Below are 23011 nucleotides of genomic sequence, written 5' to 3'. Positions count from 1 at the left end.
TCTAAAATTCCATTATGTTGTGGGGTATGTTGCTATTCCACCAGGAATCCTACATCCTCCATGTTGCTGGCTGGCTTGTTTTCTATGTATTTCTTCTGAACACAAACGTTTAGGAGGTTGCCTTACACCGAGACCAGAGTTTTTATCCGTCCAGCAATGTAATGTTTGATCGGCTGCAGTTCTCCAGGGCATCAAGGAAGGTTTTTCTTCCAAACCTAACCTGGAGATGTTGGGGAATGAAGTCAGGACTTTCTGCATGCAAAGGAGATGCTCTAACAATTCACTATAGCCCTTCCTTTCTTGCATCTTATAGCATTCTTTCAAAACTATTCATTTTTGTTTCCCTGGGTGGTGGAGGCGGTGAGAGTGTCTTATTCTCTCACAAGTTGTGCAAATCCAATCAGGAAGATAAAAAACAAACAGAAGTCGGCATAGGGGAAGTATTTATTGCATAGGCTGATATAAATTTGTTCTCGTGGAAGATTTGGCAGACGAAGAAAGTAATAATATAGGAAACAGCCTTAAAATTGATCCATTGAGTTCAGTATTGTCTTCTCTGACTGTCCGAGGCTCTCTAGGGCTTCAGATGAGAGATTTTTCCCCAGCCCAACCTGCATATTTCAGGGATCGAATGCAAAACATATGTTCTGTTAATGAGTAATGGTCCTTCCTCTGGAAAAGAAAAAGAAAGAAAGATTTCTGCATGCATTGTTCCAGATAAAGGTCTGGTTTAAATAGAAACTTAAGGTAAAGGTAAAGGGACCCCTGTCCATTAGGTCCAGTTGTGGACGACCCTGGGTTTGCAGTGCTCATCTCGCTTTACTGGCCAAGGTTCATGTGGTGAACCAGAGCAGCACACAGAAACACAGTTTACTTTCCCGCCTGAGTGGTACCTATTTATCTACTTGCACTCGGACGTGCTTTCGAACTGCTAGGTTGGCAGGAGCTGGGACCAAGCAACGGGAGCTCGCCTGTCGTGGGGATTTGAACCGCCGACCTTCCGATCAGCAAGCCCTAGGCTCTGTGCTTTAGACCACAGCGCCACCCGCGTCTCTAAATAGAAACTTTGGGAGTTGCTTTTTACCAAGATAGACCATTGGACCTTCTAGTTCACTTTTGTCCTCACTGACTGGAAACTATTCTCCAGAGTTTCAGATAGATGACATTCTCAGACATTCCTGGAGTTGCTAGTATTTGGATTTGGGACCCACAATGAAGAGAAGGGTGGTGGTGAAAAGAAGAGAAAACAATAAAGAATCCAAGCATTGGGGCATAATTTTAGAACTGTCAAAGGCAGCTGATTTAAATGTCCCCTGCATACCCCATTGGAGTGGCATTCCACATGTTCATTTGCTCCCATGTTCTTCTTGGTTTCAGACTCATCTCTACCCAACAATGGTTGACTGTGGTCCATTCTGTGCTGTCCCATCCTGTGCTTCCACCCCCACTGTTGGATTTGGATCAGCAGGAGGTCTTGGCTATGGGTATGGAGGTCTTGGGTATGGATATGGAGGTCTAGGCTACGGATATGGAGGTCTTGGCTATGGTTATGGAGGTGCTGAAAGAGCAACCAACCTCGGAGTCCTGGCAGGAGTTGCCCCATCATGCGTCAACCAGATCCCACCAGCAGAGGTCGTGATCCAGCCACCTGCCTCCGTCCTGACCATCCCAGGGCCCATCCTCTCTGCCAGCTGTGAGCCCGTGTCTGTTGGAGGCAACACTCCATGTGCTGTTGGTGGTTCCGGGATCGTAGGAGGCTATGGTTACGGTGGGTGGGGCTATGGGGATGGCCTCATTGGAAGCTCTTGGGGCTATGGTTTGAGGAGGGGTGGCCTCTTTGGAAGGAGATCCCTGCTGGGGCGTCGTGGTAGTGTGTGCAATTAGATATATTGAACTCTTGAAGAAAATCTGTGTGATGATGATTTGAATGACCCTGAATGGGTGAAGATCATGCCTATCCATTATTGAGTGTCTCACCTTGGATTCTGGAAAATCTGAGTTTCTGGGACCATCATCTAAGCCAACAGCATTTACACGAGTCTCTGTCATCTTTCCTTTCTCATGCTTTCCCACTAGACCCTCCAGACCAAGAAGAAGTTGAGAGCCACATTGTATAGTGTGTTCCTTTGCCTTGTTCCTGTCCTGCTTCTTTTACAATTGCCTGCTTGACACTTTTCATGTTTCCATTAAAGTTCATTCTGAATTGACTCTCTTAGTTTGGCACCTCATTGGGACATTATCTTTTTTTATCAGTGCAAGCATACACTTTCGGGCAAGTTGCTCTTAGGGGCACATCTCTTACAAGGAGATAAGGGTAGGCCTGCTGGATCAGATCAAAGGCCCATCTTATCAATGACCCTGTTCTCACACAGCCCAGATGACCCAGTGGGAAGCTCACAAGCATGTCATAAGTGCAACAGCATCATTCCCTACTTGTGTTTCTAAGCAACTAGCATTCAGAGATAGGCTACCCCCAACAGTGGGGAGAGGACATATAGAGATAATGGCTGGTAGTCATTTATCCCCCATGAATTTGTCTAACCCTGTCTTAGAGGCATCCAATTTGATGACCATCTCTTAACCATTGTGTGAAAGAATTTTGTAGTTTAAATATGCCCTATTTGAAGAAGTCATTGCCCCACCCCTTGTCCTGGATCTTCTGACATTCAACTTCATTGCATGGCCCCAAGTTCTAGAATTATGAGAGGAGATAAGCAGAATATATCAAGCTACTATATGAGAAAAGCTCAAGAATTCTTTAAAGCAGATAAGAGACACCCAAAATCGACATGCATTCCAGCAAATAAAAGTTAGTCATTTAAAAACAACTTACCAGTTAAATGAACCCAGCCTTAAATGACCCCAGTTAAAAAATCAAGAAGCTGCCTTATACAAAGTCAGGCCATTGGTCTACCTAGCTCGGTAAGGTCTATAATGGCTGTAGCATCTCCCAGAGTTTAAGACAGGAGTCCTTTTCCTAGCACTCCCTGGAGATGATAGGGATTGATCCTGGGACCTTTTGCATGCAAAGCAGGTGTTCTACAACTGAGCTACAGCCCTTTCCTCAAAGAAAACAAAGCTTTATGAAAAATGGTTGAAGGAGCTGGGCATGCTTAGCTTGGAAAAGAGGAGACCGAGGAGAAAGGATAGCCCTCTTCAAATATCTCAAGGGCTTTCACATGGAAGAGGGAACAATCTTGTTTTTCTCTTGCTCTTGAGGGCAGGATTTGAACCAAGGGCTTCAAGTTACAAGAAAGAAGATTCCATCTAAACACCCGGAAGTACTTTCTGACAGTAGGAGCTGTTTGACTGCGAAACAGTCTCTCTCAGGAGGTTGTGGACTCTCCTTCCTTGGAGGTTTTGAAGCAGACGTTGGATGACCATCTGTCATGGATGCTTTAGCTGAGATTCCTCCATTGCAGGGGGTTGCACTAGAACCCTTGGGGTCCCTTCCAACTCTACGTTTCTATGATTCTATGAAAAGGTAACTCAAAACAATACCAATTAAAACCTGCTTAATTTTTTTTTAATGCACAGGTGAGACAATTCTCATTTAAATGGAAATTGTATTCCATCATTTGGGAGAATCATAGAAAAGGCATTACCTATTCGGCCCATAAACCAATTTGACCAGAAGGATAATGGTACAGGTAGAACCTCTGTCACAGCCTCCTTTGGGTGTAACTGTTTTTGTCTAAGACAGGGATCAGGTGCCTGCAGGTGCTACAGCCAACTAGATGTCATTGGACTACAGCTCCTATCAGCCATGCTTGCTGGGACTGATGGGTACTATAGTACTGTAGTTCTTCCAAACTGGAGGACCGCAGCTTTCACATCCTTTGTCTACGATCAGGATCAAACACACAAAACGTAACTGGCTGTGCTTTCACATAAACAATGCTCTTCTGTATTCATCACAGTATCAAATATTTCTCTTGCACATAGTGAACACATAAAGTGTAACAAAGTAAACGGAAGTCCCAATAGATCAGTTCATTCATAGAGTCCAAATATTTGCAAGTTTCTGTTCCATGTATGTCTTTGTATATTCATAAAATCCAAATAGGAGCTTACTGCAGTTCCACAGAATCTTGACAAGGATTTCTGGAATAATGCCTTGTTTCACCCTCCTGCAAAATACTGTGATAAATAGGTTGGATAGGTGGTTCTAGCCTTGACCAGTTCTCACACAGGCTACAGTACACTTTCATATATTCTAAAGTTGCTTCCCTAGCAAGCCAAACACAAACATCCCATCTCTTTGTTCCAAGTGTTAGAATTACTAACTTGCCATGCTAAAGCAATAACTTAGAGCCAGTGTGGTGTAGTGGTTAAAAGCAGTGGACTCATAATCTGGTGAACACTGGCAAAGAAAAAGTGTTTTTATATGCATTGTTTATGCATTCTAACACCAGATGGTGCTGTGGAGTTCTGTTTTCGCCAACCTGATTTCTCATGCAAAGTTTGCAATGCATTTCACTGAAACACTTCTTTTTTAAAAAGTATTTTTATTGATACAAAAAGAAAAAAGAAAACTCAGATACAGAATTACACACAAGAATAACAATAAACACAAAATTTTCTTACCAAACAATAAAAAATAAGTTGGTCTTAACACTATAGACCTAACCTCCCTTCTATTCCTTATTTCATTTTCATATTACTAATTTCCAATACGTACACACTTTTATCATAATTTAACTTTTTCTTAATATATCATAACTCTTATGTCTAACTTGCAATTATTACTGAAGTTCCTTGAATGCTGCAACAGAGTTTAAACTACTGTAATCATATTTCAAATATTATTTGAAAACCTCTCATTTTGAAACAAATTCCTGTTTTGGTTTATTCTTTATTTTTTTCTGATAGACCATCTAATTCGGCATATTCTGTCAGCTTTTGGATCCATTCATGTATAGAGGGAAGTTCAATGCTCTTCCATTTTGCTGCTATGAGAACTCTTGCTGCCACCGTAGCATATAAAAAGATTTTTTGCAGAATACCCAAATCTGTAATTCCCAGGAGACAGGCTTCTGGTTTTTTATTAAAGGAGATCTTTATCATTTTTTGCAGTTCTGAGTGAATACTCTCCCAGAATACCTGTATTTTCTTACATAACCACCACATGTGGTAGAAAGTGAAACACTTCTTGGATGTGTCTAGATCCAGCCTAAGATAAACGTGAGTGGCACTGTTCTGCAGTGGTTCCGGTCCTACTTAGATTTCCTGTGGGTGGTGCTTGGGAAGTGCTCTTTGGCTCCGTGAGGGTTTGATTTTATCCCTCATGCTGTTTAACATCTGCATGAAACTGCTGAGTGGGGTTATCTGGAGTTTTGGAGTGGGTCTTCAGCAGGGGTGTCTTACCCATAGAGGCTAGTGGCACAGAGCGCCAGGGTGCCAAGTTCTGGAGGGTGCCAGGGAAGAGGCAGAGGCTGGATGTGGCGCCAGCCAAGATCAACTCGCCACCCTCGCCCGAAGCAGCGCCGCTCCCGGAGCCTCCGCCTGCCGTTGCCACCGCGACACGAAGTGGCCAGCTGAGCTGGAAGGCACCGCATCCAGCCTCTGCCTCTTCCCCGCCAGAGGAGCTGCCCTCCAGCCGCTGCCCGCCTCCTCTAGCCCTGCAACCATCCTCCCAAGAAAAAGATCAACAACTCTGGGGAATGGGGGTGGGGGTGGGAACCAGAGGGAGTTTTGCACCACAGTGCCGGATATGCTTATGACACACAGCTCTACTTCTCGTTTATATATCAAGATAATGGCACTGTTACAACCTCTTTTGGTGATACCCACAGAGGGATCTTGGGCTCCAGAATTCCCTTATACTTTGACCAAATCAGGTATAGTGACTTCCTTACCAAGTGGTTCAAGAAACCCTTGTGGACTTTAACTTTATCATATATTAAGTATGAATGCAAACCATATTGGTAATCCACCCCTTCTAGGTCTAATATCTCTGGGTCATTTAAGGTTATCCATTCTTTTAACCAGACTAAACCTGCTGCCACACGGTACAACTCCAAATCCGGAAGGGCAAAAAACCCCAATTTTTCCTGTCTGTCAGCAGTTAGTATTTTATCCTAGGTTTCTAAAATTAATATATCAAGGCTTGTCAGTGGAAGTGCCAGGCAGTTATCTTGCCTTGGTAATGGACTGACTGAGAGCCAATAAACTGAAGCTCAGTCCAGATAAGACTGAGATACAGTTAGTGGGTGGTTCCGTAGACTGGATAGATGGGAGGTGGCCTGGTTACATAGCTCCCGAAGGAACAGCTTGGAGGTCCTTCTGGTTCCATTGCTGTCACTTGAGGTTCATTTGGCCTCGGTGGCATGGAGTGCCTTTCATCAGATTTGGCTGGTGAGCCAGCTGAGCTGCTATCTGAACAGGGATAGCCTAACCCAGTGATGGCCAAGCTTGTCCCTCCAGCTGGTTTGGGACTACAACTCCCATGATCCCTAGCTAACAGGACCAGTGGTCAGGGATGATGGGAATCGTAGTCCCAAACAGCTGGAGGGCCAAGTTTGGCCATCACTGGCCTAACCTCTGTTGCCTCTACCACTAGGTTAGAAGCTGCCTCTGAAAACAGTTCAGAAACATCAGCTGGTGCAGAATTTGGTGGCTGGGTTGCTCACTAGGGCAGGATGGTTTGAGCATATAACTCCTGACTCCACTGACTCCACTGGCTAATTAGTTTCTTGGCCCAATGAAGCCTTAAATGGCTCAGGACTGCAATATCTCAAGGACCACCTCTGCCCATATGAACTGACCCAGTACCTGGGATCACCATCTGAGACTCGTCTTAAGTTACTCCATGAGAGGTCTGATGGAAAGCAAAAAGAAAATGGACATTTTCTTTTGTGGTTCTCTGTTTTTGGAATGCTTTCCCCAAGGAGGTTCAACTGATGCCTTCATTAAATATCTTTAGGTGCCAGGCAAAAACATTCCTCTTCTCTCAGGCCTTTGGCAGCCTTCCCAGCATCTAATACACCAGAGGTATTAGAACAATTGGTTAAATCCTTTGAGACTAAAAAGCCAGTGGTCAGTTTTTATAGATATTTGCTATCAGTAAATCAATTTGATCTACAGAATCTAAGAAATGAATGGAATGTTCATTAAATGTCCCTCTAATCCAAATTTGAAGTTTTCCCCTCTTGCTGAGACAGACCATCTTAAAAAAAACAGTGATACCTCTCTCTTTATTTCCTTGGTTCTATGCCTTATCAATGCTGGGGACACGGGTGGTGCTGTGGGTTAAACCACTGAGCCTAGGGCTTGCCGATCAGAAGGTTGGCAGTTTGAATCCCTGTGACGGGGTGAGCCCGTTGCTCGGTCCCAGCTCCTGCCAACCTAGCAGTTTGAAAGCACGTCAAAGTGCAAGTAGATAAATAGGTACTGCTCCAGCAGGAAGGTAAACGGCGTTTCCGTGTGCTGCTCTGGTTTGCCAGAAGCAGCTTAGTCATCCTGGCCACATGACCTGGAAGCTCTACGGCGGCTCCCTCAGCCAATAAAGTGAGATGAGCGCTGCAACCCCAGAGTCGTCCGCGACTGGACCTAATGGTCAGGGGTCCCTCTACCTTTAATCCAAATTTGAAGTCCCCCCCCCCATTGCTGAATAGACCTTCTTAAAAAACAGTGATACCTCTCTCTTGATTTCTTAGTTCTATGCATGGGTGTACCCAGCATGGGGCAGGGGGGTGCAGCTGCCCCCCCTAGAAGGCCAAACCACGGGCCCGACTAGGGAAGCAAATACCCTGCACAGGCGCCCCGCTTGTTGACACGGGAGGGGGGGGAGGAAACGCTGCTGGTGCCACGGCTCCTCGGCGGCGGCTCCTCCTCTCAGCCCGCCCTGCCTACATTTGCACCAATTCCCACCCACTAAAGCCTTCGCGCCTCCCAAAGGAAAGCCCTGCCGGACGGCAACCTCTCCTGCCTAAAAGTTCTGCTGGGCTGGCAAGCGAAGGAGACGCGGCTCCCTGCATTGGTTGCAGCCGCTGCTGCACTCTGCCTCCTGGTAGGCTGCACTGCGATCATCGGCGCCGCGGGCTGGGAATCGCCCCCTTCCCCCCCCCTCCGAACCCCCTACCCCCACTGAGTTAGGAGTTGCTACTGAGACTCCTCCTGGGCCGGGAGAGGAAGTGCACCGACAGGAGCCAGTTCAGCCTCGGCGGGCAGAAGCCCGCAAGGGAGGAGTCGGGGGCGGCGCCCGAAGGCGGTGGTCGTGGCTGCTGCAAGGAAGCTGCCTGGGGGTGTTTGCGCCGGATTGCCGGCGGCAGGAGTAGCCCAGCGTCAGTGACCCTTCCTCGCCGCCCCCCCACCCCCAACAATAGGAAAGGAGCTGCCTTGTGGGGCGGCACAGCTCTTCGCCCCCCCCCTGCGTGCATTGCCCTCTCCGGGCAATGGCTGCTGTTTCCTTCTTTGCAATGCGCCCCCCCAGCCGCTCTCCCTTGCTGCCCCTGCCGAGAGAGGGGCGTTGAGGGCGGGGGAGCAGCTGCCGCCACCGTAGGATCGCAGCTGGGGGGGGGCTCGCTCGCCTGCACTGCGCCACCCCACCTTTCCCATCTTTTGCTCCCTTGTGGTAGGGAGGCGGCGGTGGCAGCTTCTTCTTCTTCTTTGGGGGTCTCAGCTTGGTGGGGGGGTCTCAGTATCCTCCCAGGCCACGGGGGGATGGCCCCCCAGGACTAGCAGACTTCTGAGCTCCTTCCCCATCCCAGATATATAGGGTGGGAACTGGCAAGGCTTCGGGGGGAACCTGGAGGAGGAAAAGCGGGGCCCAAAAGGGTTTTTCAGGGGGCTGGCTAGCCATAAATGGGAGCAGTGTTTTCAGAGCAGGGCCGTCTTAAGCATACCTGGCGCCCTGGCACCGTGCTGTGACGGATCCCTCTGGCGCCCCCACCCCGCCCCGTTTCCCGGCGCGGCGGGCGCAGCTCACTGCGCAGCTGCCGCCTGGAGGGCCGAAACCCTGCGCAACCCAGCCTGGCCGTAGGGCTGGCCCTGGGCCAGGGGGTGCTGCCCGCCCCCTGTTGTGACGCCCCTGCGTGCGACAGAGGCGGCCCCAGGCCTGCGCGCCTCCGGAAAGCAGCCTGAAGCTGCTGAACAGCTGAGAGGTGCGCCTGGGGCGGCCTCTGCCATGCCTCTAAGCAGACGCAGCGGCGCCCCTGGTGGCCTGGTGCCCCGCGCCACCGGACCCGGGCCTAGAAACAGCCCTGCTTCAGAGCAGGGGAATTTCGTGTGAGAGAGTTTAGGGGGTTCATTTAGCGGCTGCAGCCGCCGCCGCCGAGTCGTCGGGCCCACTGCCCCTGTAGCCCCGCCCACATTCCCACTTTGTGGCCCCTCCCCTCCCGTGCCTTGGCCCCGCCCCTGAATGACCATGGCTTGCCCCCCCCCTAGTTTTGATCCTGGGTACGCCCCTGGTTCTATGCCTTATCAATATTCTCTGTTGGTAAGTAGTCCCATGATATCTCTTTCACCTTCTCCAACATTCAAGGGTTCTGATGATATTAAGGTGGCAAGTTCTGAAATACTTGCTGCACTGTTAACAGGATGGTGAGCACTTGAACCAATCCAAGAAGATATGTGTTATGGTCTTATGGTTGTGATCCTGAACCAGCTTACTTTTGAGTAAGTTGCATTGAAAGGAACTTATTTATTGGTAGACATGTATAGCATTGTGCTGCCACAGAAAACAAAACCAGAAAGTCGGTGCTATGATGCAGAAAAAGTTTTATTGGGAATTTCAAACAGTAAAAGTATTCAAGTGAATACTAAGCATACTGGAAGACAATTAAGCAAAAATGAACGCAATTCAGCGAACAGCTTCTCGTTTAGAATTATTTTTTCAGGCTGGAGGAAGAGTAGGGGCTTCTACATTTATAGAACATTATTTCCACCTTCCTTTACATTAAGTCCCAATTATAAATATATACACTTTGGTGCTAATTTCATGGACATAGTGAATGGATCTTGTGCTTTTCTTCCTGATGGGAATTGGTGTGCTTCAAAGAGATGTAGGCAAATAAATATCATAAAGGAAAGTAACAAACAGGGGAAAGTAAGATAAAATTAAACTGGAAACAGCTGCATGTTCTAGATGGGCCTGATTACAAGGGATGCAGAACACTCTCCCAGCTCCCCTTGGGATTGCCTAGGGAGTTAGGGTGCTCAGCATATCTAAAATCAGACCTAAATAGTCCACCCTAGATCTCTTTTTCTTTCCTCCTTGCTGACAGACCATGAGAGCTTAGCAGGGGGTATAGCAGATGCTGCCTCTACGCCCCACAAACCCATAACGGCCACGGCCCCCCCAAGCACCAGAGCTAGACCCCAGAGGACCGGCACCACCATAGAGACCTCTGCCAAATCCACTGCCAAATCCGCTGCCAAATCCGGATCCATAACCACCAGCAGCACATGGGGTGTTGCCTCCGACAGACACAGGCTCGCAACTGGCAGAGAGGATGGGTCCTGGGATGGTCACGATGGAGGCGGGTGGCTGGATCACGACCTCTGCTGGTGGGATCTGGTTGACGCATGAAGGCTGGACTCCAGAAAGAATACCAAGACTAGCAGAAGGGACGCCGGATCCAACCAGTGCACCGGAGCCAAAGCCATAGCCAGAACCATAGCCAAATCCACCGCCAAGGCCACCGCCAAGGCCACCGCCAAGGCCACCGCCAAAGCCACCAAGACCGGCTGATCCAAAACCAACGACTGGGGTGGAAGCACAAGATGGGACAGCGCAGGATGGTCCACAGGAAGCCATGGTTGAGTCTGGAAAGACATAGGCAGGCACATATGTAACATCATATCCAAGAAACAAGCAATGAAAACTATGGGTTGCATCCAACTACCAATCTGAGTAGACATGTCCATTGATTTAAATGGGTCTGCTTAAATTATGACAAGCATGGGAACCAAGCCCCTGGTTTTTCAATTTCTTTAACCCTGCAAAGCTTCTTTCGTTACATACTGATATACTTACTCCAGAACAATGTTTTTTTCATATATTCTTTAACACAATCCCATTCTTTTGCTCATTTTTGGTCCGATTATCCCCTTAAGGATGCTGTAAATCTTGCCAAATTTATATATTCACAAAGTTTAATTTGCCGTTCTTTTATTGATGGGATTTCCCTCCCTTTCCAATATTTTGCTATGAGCATCCTGGCAGCTGTTGTTGCATAGAGGAATACTTTCCTTTGATTGCCAGGAATATCGTTTGTAATTACACCTAAATTATACCAGTCTTTGCGGGCCAGTGGGAACATTTTATTTTTGAAAATAGATACTATGGGGGTGGGGAGGCGTGGCCTATCAGAAATCGGCAGCATGCTTCTAAATACCAGTTGCTGGAAACTCCAGAAAGGGAGATTGCAATTGCATGTGGATCTTATGGGTGGGTTTTCAACAGGCATCTGATTGGACTATGTGAGAACAGGATGCTGAACTCAATGGGCCATTTGCCTGATCCAACAGCAGTTCGCAATACTGCTATTTAGATGAGGATCCTGGCATAAATCTCTTCCCCCTCCCACACAGAATTACATCTCTGTTTCCAAAGAGAGAAGAACTATTAAATCAGTTTTAGGTTTGTGTCATAGGTAGACATTCCAAGCATATAGAATAAAACATGCTGAGAATGTGGAATTCTAAATCCCCAGCTAACTGTAGAAAGGCGTTGGAAATTCAAAAGAGCTAGACATGTGTGTGGAAGTCTAAGAGAAATACTTCAAAGGAACTAGGTAGCACAAATACACCATGAAGATTTAGTATAAATGGCCATTGGTATTTAAAATCTCCGAGACAAGTCCTACGTTGGCAGGTATAAGTAAATGGAAGCAAACTGGAGCTTCTTCTGAGATGAATCAGTGTAACTATTCTAAAAGCTCTCCATAAAGTAATATTTCATAGAATCACAGAACTGTAGCTTTTTACACCATCAATTCCTATAGCCATCAATCCAGACCTCCAGTGCAGGAGATATTGACTACCCAACTGTCTAGTCGATCACTTCCTTCATCAAACCAATCGGTTTCTTTGGGGAATGATTCTGGCTCTGTTTAAAGCATCTACTTTGTAGGCAGAAGGCCCTGGTTCAATCCCCAGCATCTTCAGGTAGGGTTGGCAGATACGCCCAATGTGGAACCCAGTATACACCAGTTGTGGGGAATCTTTTACCCTCCAGGGACTGCTGAACTACTACATCCATCATCCCTGGCCATTGGCCATGCTTGCTAAGGATGACAGGAGACATAGCTCAGCAACCTCTGGAGGACCAAAAGTTTCCCACTCCTGGTGTAGACAATAATGAGCTAGATAGACCAATCATCTGAATCGATATAAGGCAGCTTCCTGTGCTCCTTGCTTTCCTACAAACTGTGCTATGTCCAACCAATATTGACCTTCCTCTAGTTTTTACCCATTTGATCTATGCAAGGACTTGGACAAGCCAAGCTTACCTGTGTTGTTTTGATGAGTGGGAAGTTGAGAGATGATGAGAGGTGAAGCTGTTGGTGAGCCGTGGAAGAAGGAGAGCTTTTATAGCATCCTCATGGAGTCCTTAATGGTTGGGAGACGCCCCTTCACACTTAATGTCTCAATTATCCACGATCAAAATCTGCTGCTTCCATCATAGTCTAAAATTGCTTTAATAAGCCAAATGTTGTCAGGATGCCAACTCTGTAATCAGCTTATTACACAACATGTTCATTCCCCCCCCCCATTTCTTCCCTCCGGGGATTGTACACTGTGTTCCGTTGGCTTGGGAAGGAGTCTCGTTGGGAGGGAAAGTGGGACTTATTTCCTTTCGTTCTGTTTTTAAATATACAGCATTTTTTTAAAAAATGAAAATACAAAGAAAGAGAAACTACGATAGAGCCCCCAAGTGTCTTTGTTTTCCTGGGGAAAGTCCTTGATGTACAGAAGCTCACCCAGTCTCTGATTTGGTCCCAGAATGTCCCACTTTTCCTTAGGATGTCCCTATTTTCATTGAAGAAATGTTGGAGGGTATGGAGTTATACAACCCCTGAGCCTAGGAGATAAGTAATTATACAACCTTTAGAAGACACCTGAAGGCAACCCTGTATAGGGCCATTTTTAAATGTCTAATGTTTTGTTACGTTTTATATATGTTGGAAGCCACTCAGAGTGGCTGGGGCAACCCAGAATCTCTAGCCATTTGGGGGGGGGGGAATTACAGGAAAAGATGTGCAGGTCCCCTCAAAGCAATTTATGTGACATCAGAAATGAGCATGGTGGGGAACTTGTATATTTTTTTCTGGAAGCTGAAGTTATTCACCTTTTGAAAGCCAGAATTTCCAGAGTTCCCTTGTTTGTTAAAGAGTTGTTTGTTAAAGCACCCTGGAAATTATAATTCTCTGCTGGGAATAGGAGTCCCCTAACAACTTTTTGCCCCCTTAACAAACTGCAGTTCCCATTCTTTGGGGACTTTAAATATCCATGGCTATTTACAGCACCCTAATGATGCTTTAAATGCGGGACACGGGTTGTACTGTGGTCTAAACCACAGAGCCTAGGGCTTGCTGATCGGAAGGTTGGCAGTTCGAATCCCCGCAACTGGGTGACCTCCCATTGTTCGGTCCGAGCTGCTGTCCACCTAGCAGTTCTAAAGTACGTCAAGTGCAAGTAGATAAATAGGTACCGCTCCGGCGGGAAGGTAAACGGCGTTTCTGTGCACTGCTCTGGTTTACCAGAAGCGGCTTAGTCATGCCGGCCACATAACCCAGAAGCTGTCTGCGGACAAACGCTGGCTCCCTCAGCCTATAGAGCAAGATGAGTGCATAACCCCAGAATCGTCCATGACCGGATCTAACGGACAGGGGTACCTTTACCTTTAATGATGCTTCACCTATATACTGTGCTTCTCATATTATAAGACACGTCTTATATTTATTTTTTCCTCAAAAAAACACACTATGGCTTATTTTCAGGGGAAAATGCAGACTGATTCAGATGAATTGAACTTAAGATGGGGGATATGAGAAACGGAGAGAGATTGAAATTCATAGTCTTCCATTCCACTGTTTCGCTGTTTTTTTTTGTGTGTGTTGAATATATGCTTTATGATAGTTTATGGACCTAATAGGTATCTAAAGCCATTTGCACATAACAAAATATGTATTTTATAAAAGTAATTGTTGAACTGAAATACAATTAAGAAGTATATTAATAGCATAGCTGCCAAGTTTTCCCTTTTCTCGCGAGGAAGCCTATTCAGCATAAGGGAAAATCCCTTAAAAAAGGGATAACTTGGCAGCTATGATTAATAGTGAAATACAATTAAGAAGAAGTATATTAATAGTTAAATTAAGCTCTAACTTAAAAGGATTTCTTATTCATAACAAACTTAATAAGGCAAACACATTGGCATTTGGCAATAACAAAAGTTCCTTTAGAAACGCAATTTACAAAGGCTCATAATCCAGTCTCTAGAAACTTGCTATAACATGAAATAATAATAGGTGTAAATATATGATGCAAACTACGAATCATTCTAAATAGCTACAGTATATTAATATGAAATTAAGTGTTATAACCTGTACAATGCAATTGTAGTTAATACAATGCATTTTTATATAATATCAGTATCACCATAGTAGTCCACACTGTTCATTGGGACAGCAGACCTTATTTGTTTTTTATCTTATATTTTGGAAATGTACACCCAGGTTTTTTTTTCCTTTAATTTTTTGGGGGGCCCCCAAGAGAGTGGGGCCCTAAGCTATAGCTTGCTTAGCTTATGCGTACATCCGGCACTGGTGGCGCCTGATCAGCTGAATAGTGTGAACCTCACAGGGCAATTCCAGAGTCAGCAATCTTAACAGGAAAAAACCCCACAAGCAACTTTGTGGCTAGAGGATCATCTCCATGCTTTGATGCCTTCCGCTGGTGTCAGGTACCAGGTGTTGGCTGTTTGGGTTTCCTGCTAGAGGATTCTTGTCGGCTTTCCAAAATCGTTGACAAGATCAGAAGAAACCAACAAAGCAAGTTAAGTGCCATGACCCCATGCAATCTTGCATTCCAGCATTAATTGAGCCGCTTTGCCCTGCTTGTAATTATTTGCCCATAAAGAAAATTGTAGTGTGTGCTTGTTAAAATGCTTGGTTTATTTAATTCAAATGATCTGAATGTGTTTTTCCCAGGTTTTAATGCAAGACAAGCTTAAAGTTTGCACAGGTTGTACTTAATCTACTTGAAAGATCTACATTGGCTCCCAGTACGTTTCCGAGCACAATTCAAAGTGTTGGTGCTGACCTTTAAAGCCCTAAATGGCCTTGGTCCAGTATACCTGAAGGAACGTCTCCACCTCCATGGTTCTGCCTGGACACTGAGGTCCAGCACCAAGGGTCTTCTGGTGGTTCCCTCATTGCGAGAAGCCAAGTTGCAGGGAACCAGGCAGAGGGCCTTCTCGGTAGTGGTGCCCACCCTGTGGAACGCTCTCCCATCAGATGTCAAAGAGAAAAACAGCTACCAGATTTTTAGAAGACATCTGAAGGCAGCCCAGTTTAGGGAGGCTTTTAATCTTTAATCGATTATTTCATTTCATTTTTCTGTTGGAAGCCGCCCAGAGTGGCTGGGGAAACCCAGCCAGATGGGTGGGGTATAAATAATAAATTATTATTATTATTATTAATCATTCTTCCTTGATTTTTCTTGACAAATATTTCTGATTTGTGAATTACACAATTCTCAAGGTTTCCTACAAGCAGCAAGCAAAAATTACACTGAAAAGGGTGTCTCGCATATGCAAGCAGAGCTCACACAGCTTTGCCACTGGTCTCCCCAGCCTCTAGTCTGCGGGCAGAATAGGACTGGTGTCAAAACTCTGTGGAACATCTCCCCTCCTGCTGAATGAGAGAAGAGAGGCACCTGGTGGTGTGATGCAGCTTTCCATTGGCATCACCTGACGAGAGGAGCTGGTGCACAGCCAAACTTCCAGGTGGATGGGAGGATCCGGAAAGGGGCCCCTCCCATGTCTAGCAGGGGAATCATAAAAGCATAGCATTGGAAAGGACCCCCAAAGGGTCTGTTGTGTATTGAGTCAAAGCATTTTATATCTGCATTACTATTGTCTGTATGTGCTTTAGGGTTAAGTAACTGCCTTTTGGTTCCAGAAGGTACAGCTACTATTGGTTCATTTAAGCTGCTGTATTTGGATCCACTGTCTTATTGGTTCCCTCCAAAAGGCAGCACTGGGATTGCCTGATATTGTTCCCTCCAAAATGTATCCTGTCCACTCCCTAGTTCCCTGTCCCTATAAATGTAGCCTTCCTGCCCTCAGAGTCAGTCCTGTTTTGCCCTGAATAAAGAACTGTTCTATTGAAGATGTGTATCTGGACTTCTTAAGCCACGACACAACAGGGTCATCTTGAACAACTCCCGGCAATGAAGGAATCTCAGCTAGAGCATCCATGACAGGTGGCCATCCAACCTCTGCTTAAAAACCTCCAAGGAAGGAAAGTCCAATAACCTCAAGAGAAACTGTTCCACTGTCAAACAGCTCTTACTTTCAGAAGGTTCTTCCTGATATTTAGTTGGAATGTTCTTTCTTGTAACTTGAAGCCATTCGTTCATGTCCTACCCTCTGGAACAGGAGAAAACAAGTCTGCTCCATCTTCCATGTGACAGCCCTTGAGTTATTTGAAGATGGCTATCATATCTCCTCTCCTTTTGATTTACAAAAGTATGTGCAATGTCTCTTGTAGCATTTTTACAGGTCAGTTTCATTTGTTGAGACATTGGGAAGAGAAGGGGGAAAGAGGTAGATGGGGGGTAAATGGGTGGGGGTGGGGTCGGTGATGATGTTTCTATTTTATTTAATGTATGTGGGGGGGGGGGTTGATCACTTTTGTGTAACTACGCAGTAAAGTACTGGTGTTCAAAGAGCACAGACGTACTGATAGAGCCTCTGTATATAAGACTGTAAATAAAGTAGTTTTAGAACTACAAATGAGTCTTTCTTCTGCTACGATATGCCGGAAGTCTGGCCTGCTCTTTTCAGAGGAGAAGAGTCGTTTATCACCTGCTGCTCTGGACTGAAGGAGAATAATAATAATAATAATAATAATAATAATAATAATAATAATAATAATTTATTTATACCCCAGCCACTCTGGGCGGCTTCCAACCGAATATTAAAAACAGTACAGCATCAGACATTAAAAACTTCCCTAAACAGGGCCGCCTTCAGTTGTCTTCTAAAAGTAAAATAGTTACTTATTGCCTTGACATCTGCTTTACAGCCAGAGAGAGCCACCGGGAATGCTCCGGAGACATGGGAAGTTTGCAGCCTTCCCAGGGCATTTTCCAACATTAAGATCATATAAAATAACACCATGAACTTAATGCTTTTCTTTCCAGTGTCTGTATTGCATAATAAATATTATTATTTTTTAAAGAACTAAGGTCAATAGGATTTGCTCCCTGGTGTGTTCCTGATCATTCTCAAAGTTTCTGTTGGTTGTTGTTGTTGTTGTTGTGTCTTTTCCCCCTAACAAGGACTAAAGGCAGCTCACAGCTACAATTTTATTCTGCTCCATTTACAGTATCTGTTGAAGGTGTTCCACATGATATCTTCCCTCACACATTTTTTCTTTTCAACAATCTTGCAAGGTAGATTTGGTGGAAAGGTTACAATACAATAATACAATATACTTTATTCGACCGATAGACAGAAAGAAAAAACATTTCTCAATACAAATATAAAAATATAAAACTGAAGGCATCAGAGGGATACATAAATGAAGTATGACCGCACTACTGAACCTCCTAAAGGTAACCCACATCAAGGCATTCGATTATACGTTTCCGACACTTGAGCGCCAGGAAGAGGAATTTAGCCACCGAGAAGGGTATTTTCCCAGTGGGGTTGTTTAGCAAATATGCTGCCTGCCATTCTCTTAGTCGGGAACTAAACTGAGATAAATATGGGGTTATAAGATATTGCCTTAAATCATTATAAAAGGGACAACTCAGTAAAATGTGTTCTGTGGATTCTACCTCACCTAAGGCACAATGGCACATTCTCTGACCGTATGGGACTCCTCCAAATCTTCCCCTCAAAACCGCCGAATCAAGAACATTCAGTCTGGCCACAGTAAGTACTCTGTGGTATTCCATGTAGTGGCTATCCGCCAGGTAACGGGCTGGTGCAGCCCGATACACCTGCTCCCCTAAAAACATCCCAGATTCCACACGGGCTATGTCCTCCTGTCTGGCGATATCCCCCAATCTCTGAGCGAACACTGCTTCTGCGCAGCTATACGTCATGGCCTCAATATAAAGGGAGGACTGATCACACTTCTACACTTCCTCTACCACTTCCCCTTCCCTGGCAGAGAGGTTGTAAGTGGCTCAAGGTGGCAGATGTATATGTATATATGACGCATATGTGGGTGGGAGATCAAACATGGGAGAAGCTTCCTGGTGTAGAACAGAACGTACCAATGTTCATCTGAGAAATGTTGGAGGGTATGCCATGGGACTAGATGGGCTTTTGGTCTGAGCTAGCAGGCCTTTTCTTACATTTGTGAAGAAGATGCTGGGGTTGAAGAACCATAATGATGTAAAAGAGGCCAGCTGGATGAGTTATAGATTATTGTTACCTTGGGTAAACTATTTCTTCCAAGCTACTCTCTAAGCTACTCTCTCCTGACAAGAGAGAGAGAGAGAGAGAGAGAGAGAGAGAGAGAGAGAGAGAGAGAGAGAGAGAGAGAGAGAGAGAGAGAGAGAGAGACCCTGTCATTAACTTGATGCTGCCTTGACAGCTAAGTTGCAAATGATAAAGATCAAGTCAACAGAGCATCATTTTGTAACTTGACTCTTCTTTCTCTCTTTCACACATGCACACACACACACAAACACAAGACAGGCTGCTGATGCACTGATATGTGGAAATTAATATTAATCATTTTAGATTTCGGGCAGGACAGGTTTCTTACCAGTATAATTAGAGTGCTCATTCCCTTAATCGGGGTTCTGATCTCTCAAAATTAGTTTGACAGAAACAAGCAAATTAAACAGCAGGTACGTCACCATGTTTAAGCTCCAGGGCACCCCCAAACACGTGGATTGTCTGAGTTTGATTTTGTTTTGCTGAGAATGAGAAAAGGAAATGAATGAAGAGGCATTTCTCATTCATGCTGAGAATGAGAAAAGGAAATGAATGAAGAGGCAAGGTATTTCGTGTGTGTGCTTTGTCCCCCAGAAGATGTGCCCCTCAAGATCTCCCACCCACACTATGCAAATTGGGGTTGTTTTATTTTTATTTATTTTTAAAAGATGAATCCCTTCTAGGTATGGGAGAGAAAATTGGCACAGATCACATTTAAAGGGAAGCCTACCTAAATCACATTGCTGAAACAATCAGCAAAGCATACTCCGAAATTTGCACTTCTCTGAATTTTGCAGTGCTGTTCTCCAGCTAAGTAATGCATACAAAATTACCATCATCAAACAACTGGCATCACACATACAAAATTAGAAATACCTGTAAAATGCGGGTGAATGCTTACATTCCTGGAAAAAAAATAACATGCAAACATGCATTAGACAAAGGAAAATATAAAGACTGGGGAAAACACTCTTTTGTATATTGTATGTAAGTTCAGAGCAATGTGCATTAAAATGCTGATGAATTTTCCTGAAGGTGCTTTTTTTAAATGATGATAATGATAATTAATAATAATAATTTCACAACTTTATATAGAAATTTGGATAACGGAACTTAGCATTGGATAAAGGAGAGACTGAAATGGATAGCTTCACTTATCCCTAGAACCAATGAAGACATACCAAGGGTAGATCCAGTGAAATTGAGGTATTCGTGTCTTTAATGGCACATGCCAAATATTCTAAGGCGAACATAAAACATAGAGCTGGAGAGAAGCCTGACTATTTCAATTATTTCAATCATATTTTTGTATGTTTTATTTGCATGTGTGTCAATGGGTGTTTACTCTCCTCCTGCCACAAATGCCAGTCTGGGTAAGCCAGCCAAGCAAGGGGCCCTTAGGCAGACTGCTCCCACAGTGTCAAAGTTTCAAAGAAAATGTTTATAGAAATATAGGAAGCTGCCTTAGATCAAGTCAGACCATTGGTTCTAGGCAAGCCATTGGTTCTAGCTCGTATTTTCTATGCTGATTGGCAGTGGTGACCCAGGGTTCCGTATGGTGGTTTCTCTCAGCACTACCTGGAAAAGTTAGGGGTTGAATCTGAGAGCTTCTGCATTCAAAAGATGTACTTGGCATTGGTGCTGGAAGATGGAACCAAATAGGGAGAATTCCCCACCCCTGGTCTACACTGACCGGGGGCAACTGTCCAGGATTTCAGAATGGACATTCCCATCCCTACCTGGAGATGCCAGGGATTGAACCTGGCAACCTTCTTCATACAGAGCAGGTGCTCTACCACTGAACTATGACACCTGGAATGGTGGAGCACCAATGTTGATTGATGAAGATACATAATCATTTCATAACATTCCCCAGGAGGATCAGATGATGGGCGGGAAAAGGAAAAAGTGTACTAGAAATGCCCATAAGCCATTCTGGGAGTGAGAGGGGGGGGGGACACTGACAAGTTGTTAATTATTTCCCTCACATGTTGTGAGTAATAGCATTAACGAGATCTCATGATGCATAAAAAGAAATTTGTTTGCCGCTGTTTAAAGCCTCTGAGCGTCATGGGGCGTTTCCTAACTGGCACTGCTTCTGGAAAAATGGTATAAAAGCTCATGCCATTCCAGGTTCTCTCTACAGCTTCACCTGACAAACCTTCTCATTCATCTCCAGCTCCTCCAAGAGACAGGTAAGTCATCCTTAAGGGAAGGGCTGTAGCTCTGGGGTAGAGCATCTGCTGGGCAGGCAGAAGGTTCCCAGTTCAATCCCTGGCATCTCCAAGGTAGGGATGGGAATGCCAGCCTTTCGGAAACCTCAGTGAGGGGTATAGCTCAATGGTAGATCATTTGATTTTCAGGCAGATGGAACAGGAGCATCTTCTGAGTTCCCATTCCTACCCTAGACTATTGTAGGGGAGGTGCCAATGACATCCTGAGTCCAGTTAATACAACTTAAATGAAGCTTTTGCATAGTGTCTAACTCCATTCTATGCTACAGGTAGGTAGCCGTGTTGGTCTGGATCGAAGTAAAACAAAAAAATTCCTTCAGTAGCACCTTAAAGACCAACTAAGTTTTTATTTTGGTATGAGCTTTCGTGTGCATGCACACTGAAGAAGTGTGCATGCACACGAAAGCTCATAGCAAAATAAAAACTTAGTTGGTCTTTAAGGTGCTACTGAAGGAATTTTTTTATTTTATTCCATTCTATGCTGTGTTTTCACCACTATACTCACTGAAACAACCTCAGTAAATAGTCTGAACATTGTATATGTTGCAAGTTTTAAGAAGAGCTGCTGTTCGATCAGGCAAATGGCCCATCTAGATTGGGATCCTGTTCCCACACAAGCCAATCAGATGCCTGTTGAAAACCCACCCGTAAGACCCACATGCAATGGCAATCTCCCCTTCTGGAGTTTCCAGCAACTGGTATGCAGAAGCATGCTGCTTGTAACTGGTGAGGCAGAGCATAACCATCATGGGATTGGCCATTAGAACATTTGGTCAGAACTCCCTGCACCAGTGTTTCAACCTTGAGTCCATAGGTGTTGTTGAACTAAAATAATGTCCCTACCGCTTTTGCTGGTCATTCAGATATGGCAGCCAATTTCTGATAGGCCACCCCTCCCCTCCCTCCATGGGAACTATTGGCAAGAATAAAATGTCCCTACTGGCCTCAGAAGACTGGCAACACCAGCTTCTGATCAAACATGAAGGGGGGGAGAATGAAGATGCTCATTATATGGTTTGGTCTTTCCCTCTCTAGATATACTGTGTCACTTAGAATACTTAGGGCTGTATTCCATGTTTCTCCATGTATTCAAAGTTTTTCCATGAGACCCATTTAAATCAATGGACATGTCTACTCATGATTGGTAGTTGGATGCAACCCATAGTTTTCATTGCTTGTTTCTTGGATATGATGTTACATATGTGCCTGCCTATGTCTTTCCAGACTCAACCATGGCTTCCTGTGGACCATCCTGCGCTGTCCCATCTTGTGCTTCCACCCCAGTCGTTGGTTTTGGATCAGCCGGTCTTGGTGGCTTTGGCGGTGGCCTTGGCGGTGGCCTTGGCGGTGGATTTGGCTATGGTTCTGGCTATGGCTTTGGCTCCGGTGCCCTGGTTGGATCCGGTGTCCCTTCTGCTAGTCTTGGTATTCTTTCTGGAGTCCAGCCTTCATGCGTCAACCAGATCCCACCAGCAGAGGTCGTGATCCAGCCACCCGCCTCCATCGTGACCATCCCAGGACCCATCCTCTCTGCCAGTTGCGAGCCTGTGTCTGTCGGAGGCAACACCCCATGTGCTGCTGGTGGCTATGGATCCGGATTTGGCAGCGGATTTGGCAGTGGATTTGGCAGAGGCCTCTATGGTGGTGCAGGTCTTCTGGGGTCTAGCTCTGGGGCTTTGGGGGGCCGTGGCCGTTATGGGTTTGTGGGGCGTAGAGGCAGCATCTGCTATACCCCCTGCTAAGCTCTCACAGTCTGTCAGCAAGGAGGAAAGAAAAAGAGCTCTGGGGTGGACTATTTAGGTCTGATTTTAGATATGCTGAGCACCCTAACTCCCTAGGCAATCCCAAGGGGAGCTGGGAGAGTGTTCTGCATCCCTTGTAATCAGGCCCATCTAGAACATGCAGCTGTTTCCAGTTTAATTTTACCTTACTTTCCCCTGCTTGTTACTTTCCTTTATGATATTTATTTGCCTACATCTCTTTGAAGCACACCAATTCCCATCAGGAAGAAAAGCACAAGATCCATTCACTATGTCCATGAAATTAGCACCCAAGTGTATATATGTATAATTGAGACTTAATGTAAAGGAAGGTGGAAAGAATGTTCTATAAATGTAGAACCCCCTACTCTTCCTCCAGCCTGAAAAAA

General features: G+C 45.2%; 3 protein-coding genes across 3 annotated transcripts; 2 read left to right on the top strand and 1 right to left on the bottom strand.

Annotated features, from left to right (window-relative positions):
• The first annotated feature begins 1395 nt into the window (after nt 1-1395).
• LOC118076244 (claw keratin-like) lies at nt 1396-1884 on the top strand. Its single transcript, XM_035098872.2, has one exon. The coding sequence runs from the start codon at nt 1396-1398 to the stop codon at nt 1882-1884; it is 489 nt and encodes a 162-aa protein (XP_034954763.2).
• Nucleotides 1885-9779: 7895 nt separating this feature from the next.
• LOC118079473 (keratin, type II cytoskeletal 3-like) lies at nt 9780-12512 on the bottom strand. Its single transcript, XM_035103660.2, has 2 exons — nt 12456-12512; nt 9780-10767 (listed from the first exon to the last, which is right to left on the bottom strand). Exon 2 carries the CDS (start codon nt 10757-10759, stop codon nt 10238-10240), a length of 522 nt encoding a protein of 173 aa, XP_034959551.2. The 5' UTR covers nt 10760-10767; nt 12456-12512; the 3' UTR covers nt 9780-10237.
• An 8264-nt stretch (nt 12513-20776) lies between these two features.
• Nucleotides 20777-22604, top strand: LOC132591383 (keratin, type II cytoskeletal 3-like). The gene is made up of 2 exons (XM_060269858.1): nt 20777-20823; nt 22087-22604. Exon 2 carries the CDS (start codon nt 22095-22097, stop codon nt 22602-22604), a length of 510 nt encoding a protein of 169 aa, XP_060125841.1. The 5' UTR covers nt 20777-20823; nt 22087-22094.
• The last annotated feature ends 407 nt before the right edge of the window (nt 22605-23011 follow it).

The sequence above is a fragment of the Zootoca vivipara genome, chromosome 17 (genome assembly GCF_963506605.1).
Source record: "Zootoca vivipara chromosome 17, rZooViv1.1, whole genome shotgun sequence".
Classification (NCBI taxonomy): domain Eukaryota; kingdom Metazoa; phylum Chordata; class Lepidosauria; order Squamata; family Lacertidae; genus Zootoca; species Zootoca vivipara.
Note: the sequence above shows the minus strand (reverse complement) of the source record. Positions and strands in the feature narration are given on the sequence as shown.

Coding starts and splice junctions, on each gene's coding strand:
- LOC118076244 (XM_035098872.2), top strand. CDS start 1,396: ATGGTTGACTGTGGTCCATTCTGTGCTGTCCCATCCTGTGCTTCCACC.
- LOC118079473 (XM_035103660.2), bottom strand. CDS start 10,759: ATGGCTTCCTGTGGACCATCCTGCGCTGTCCCATCTTGTGCTTCCACC.
- LOC132591383 (XM_060269858.1), top strand. CDS start 22,095: ATGGCTTCCTGTGGACCATCCTGCGCTGTCCCATCTTGTGCTTCCACC.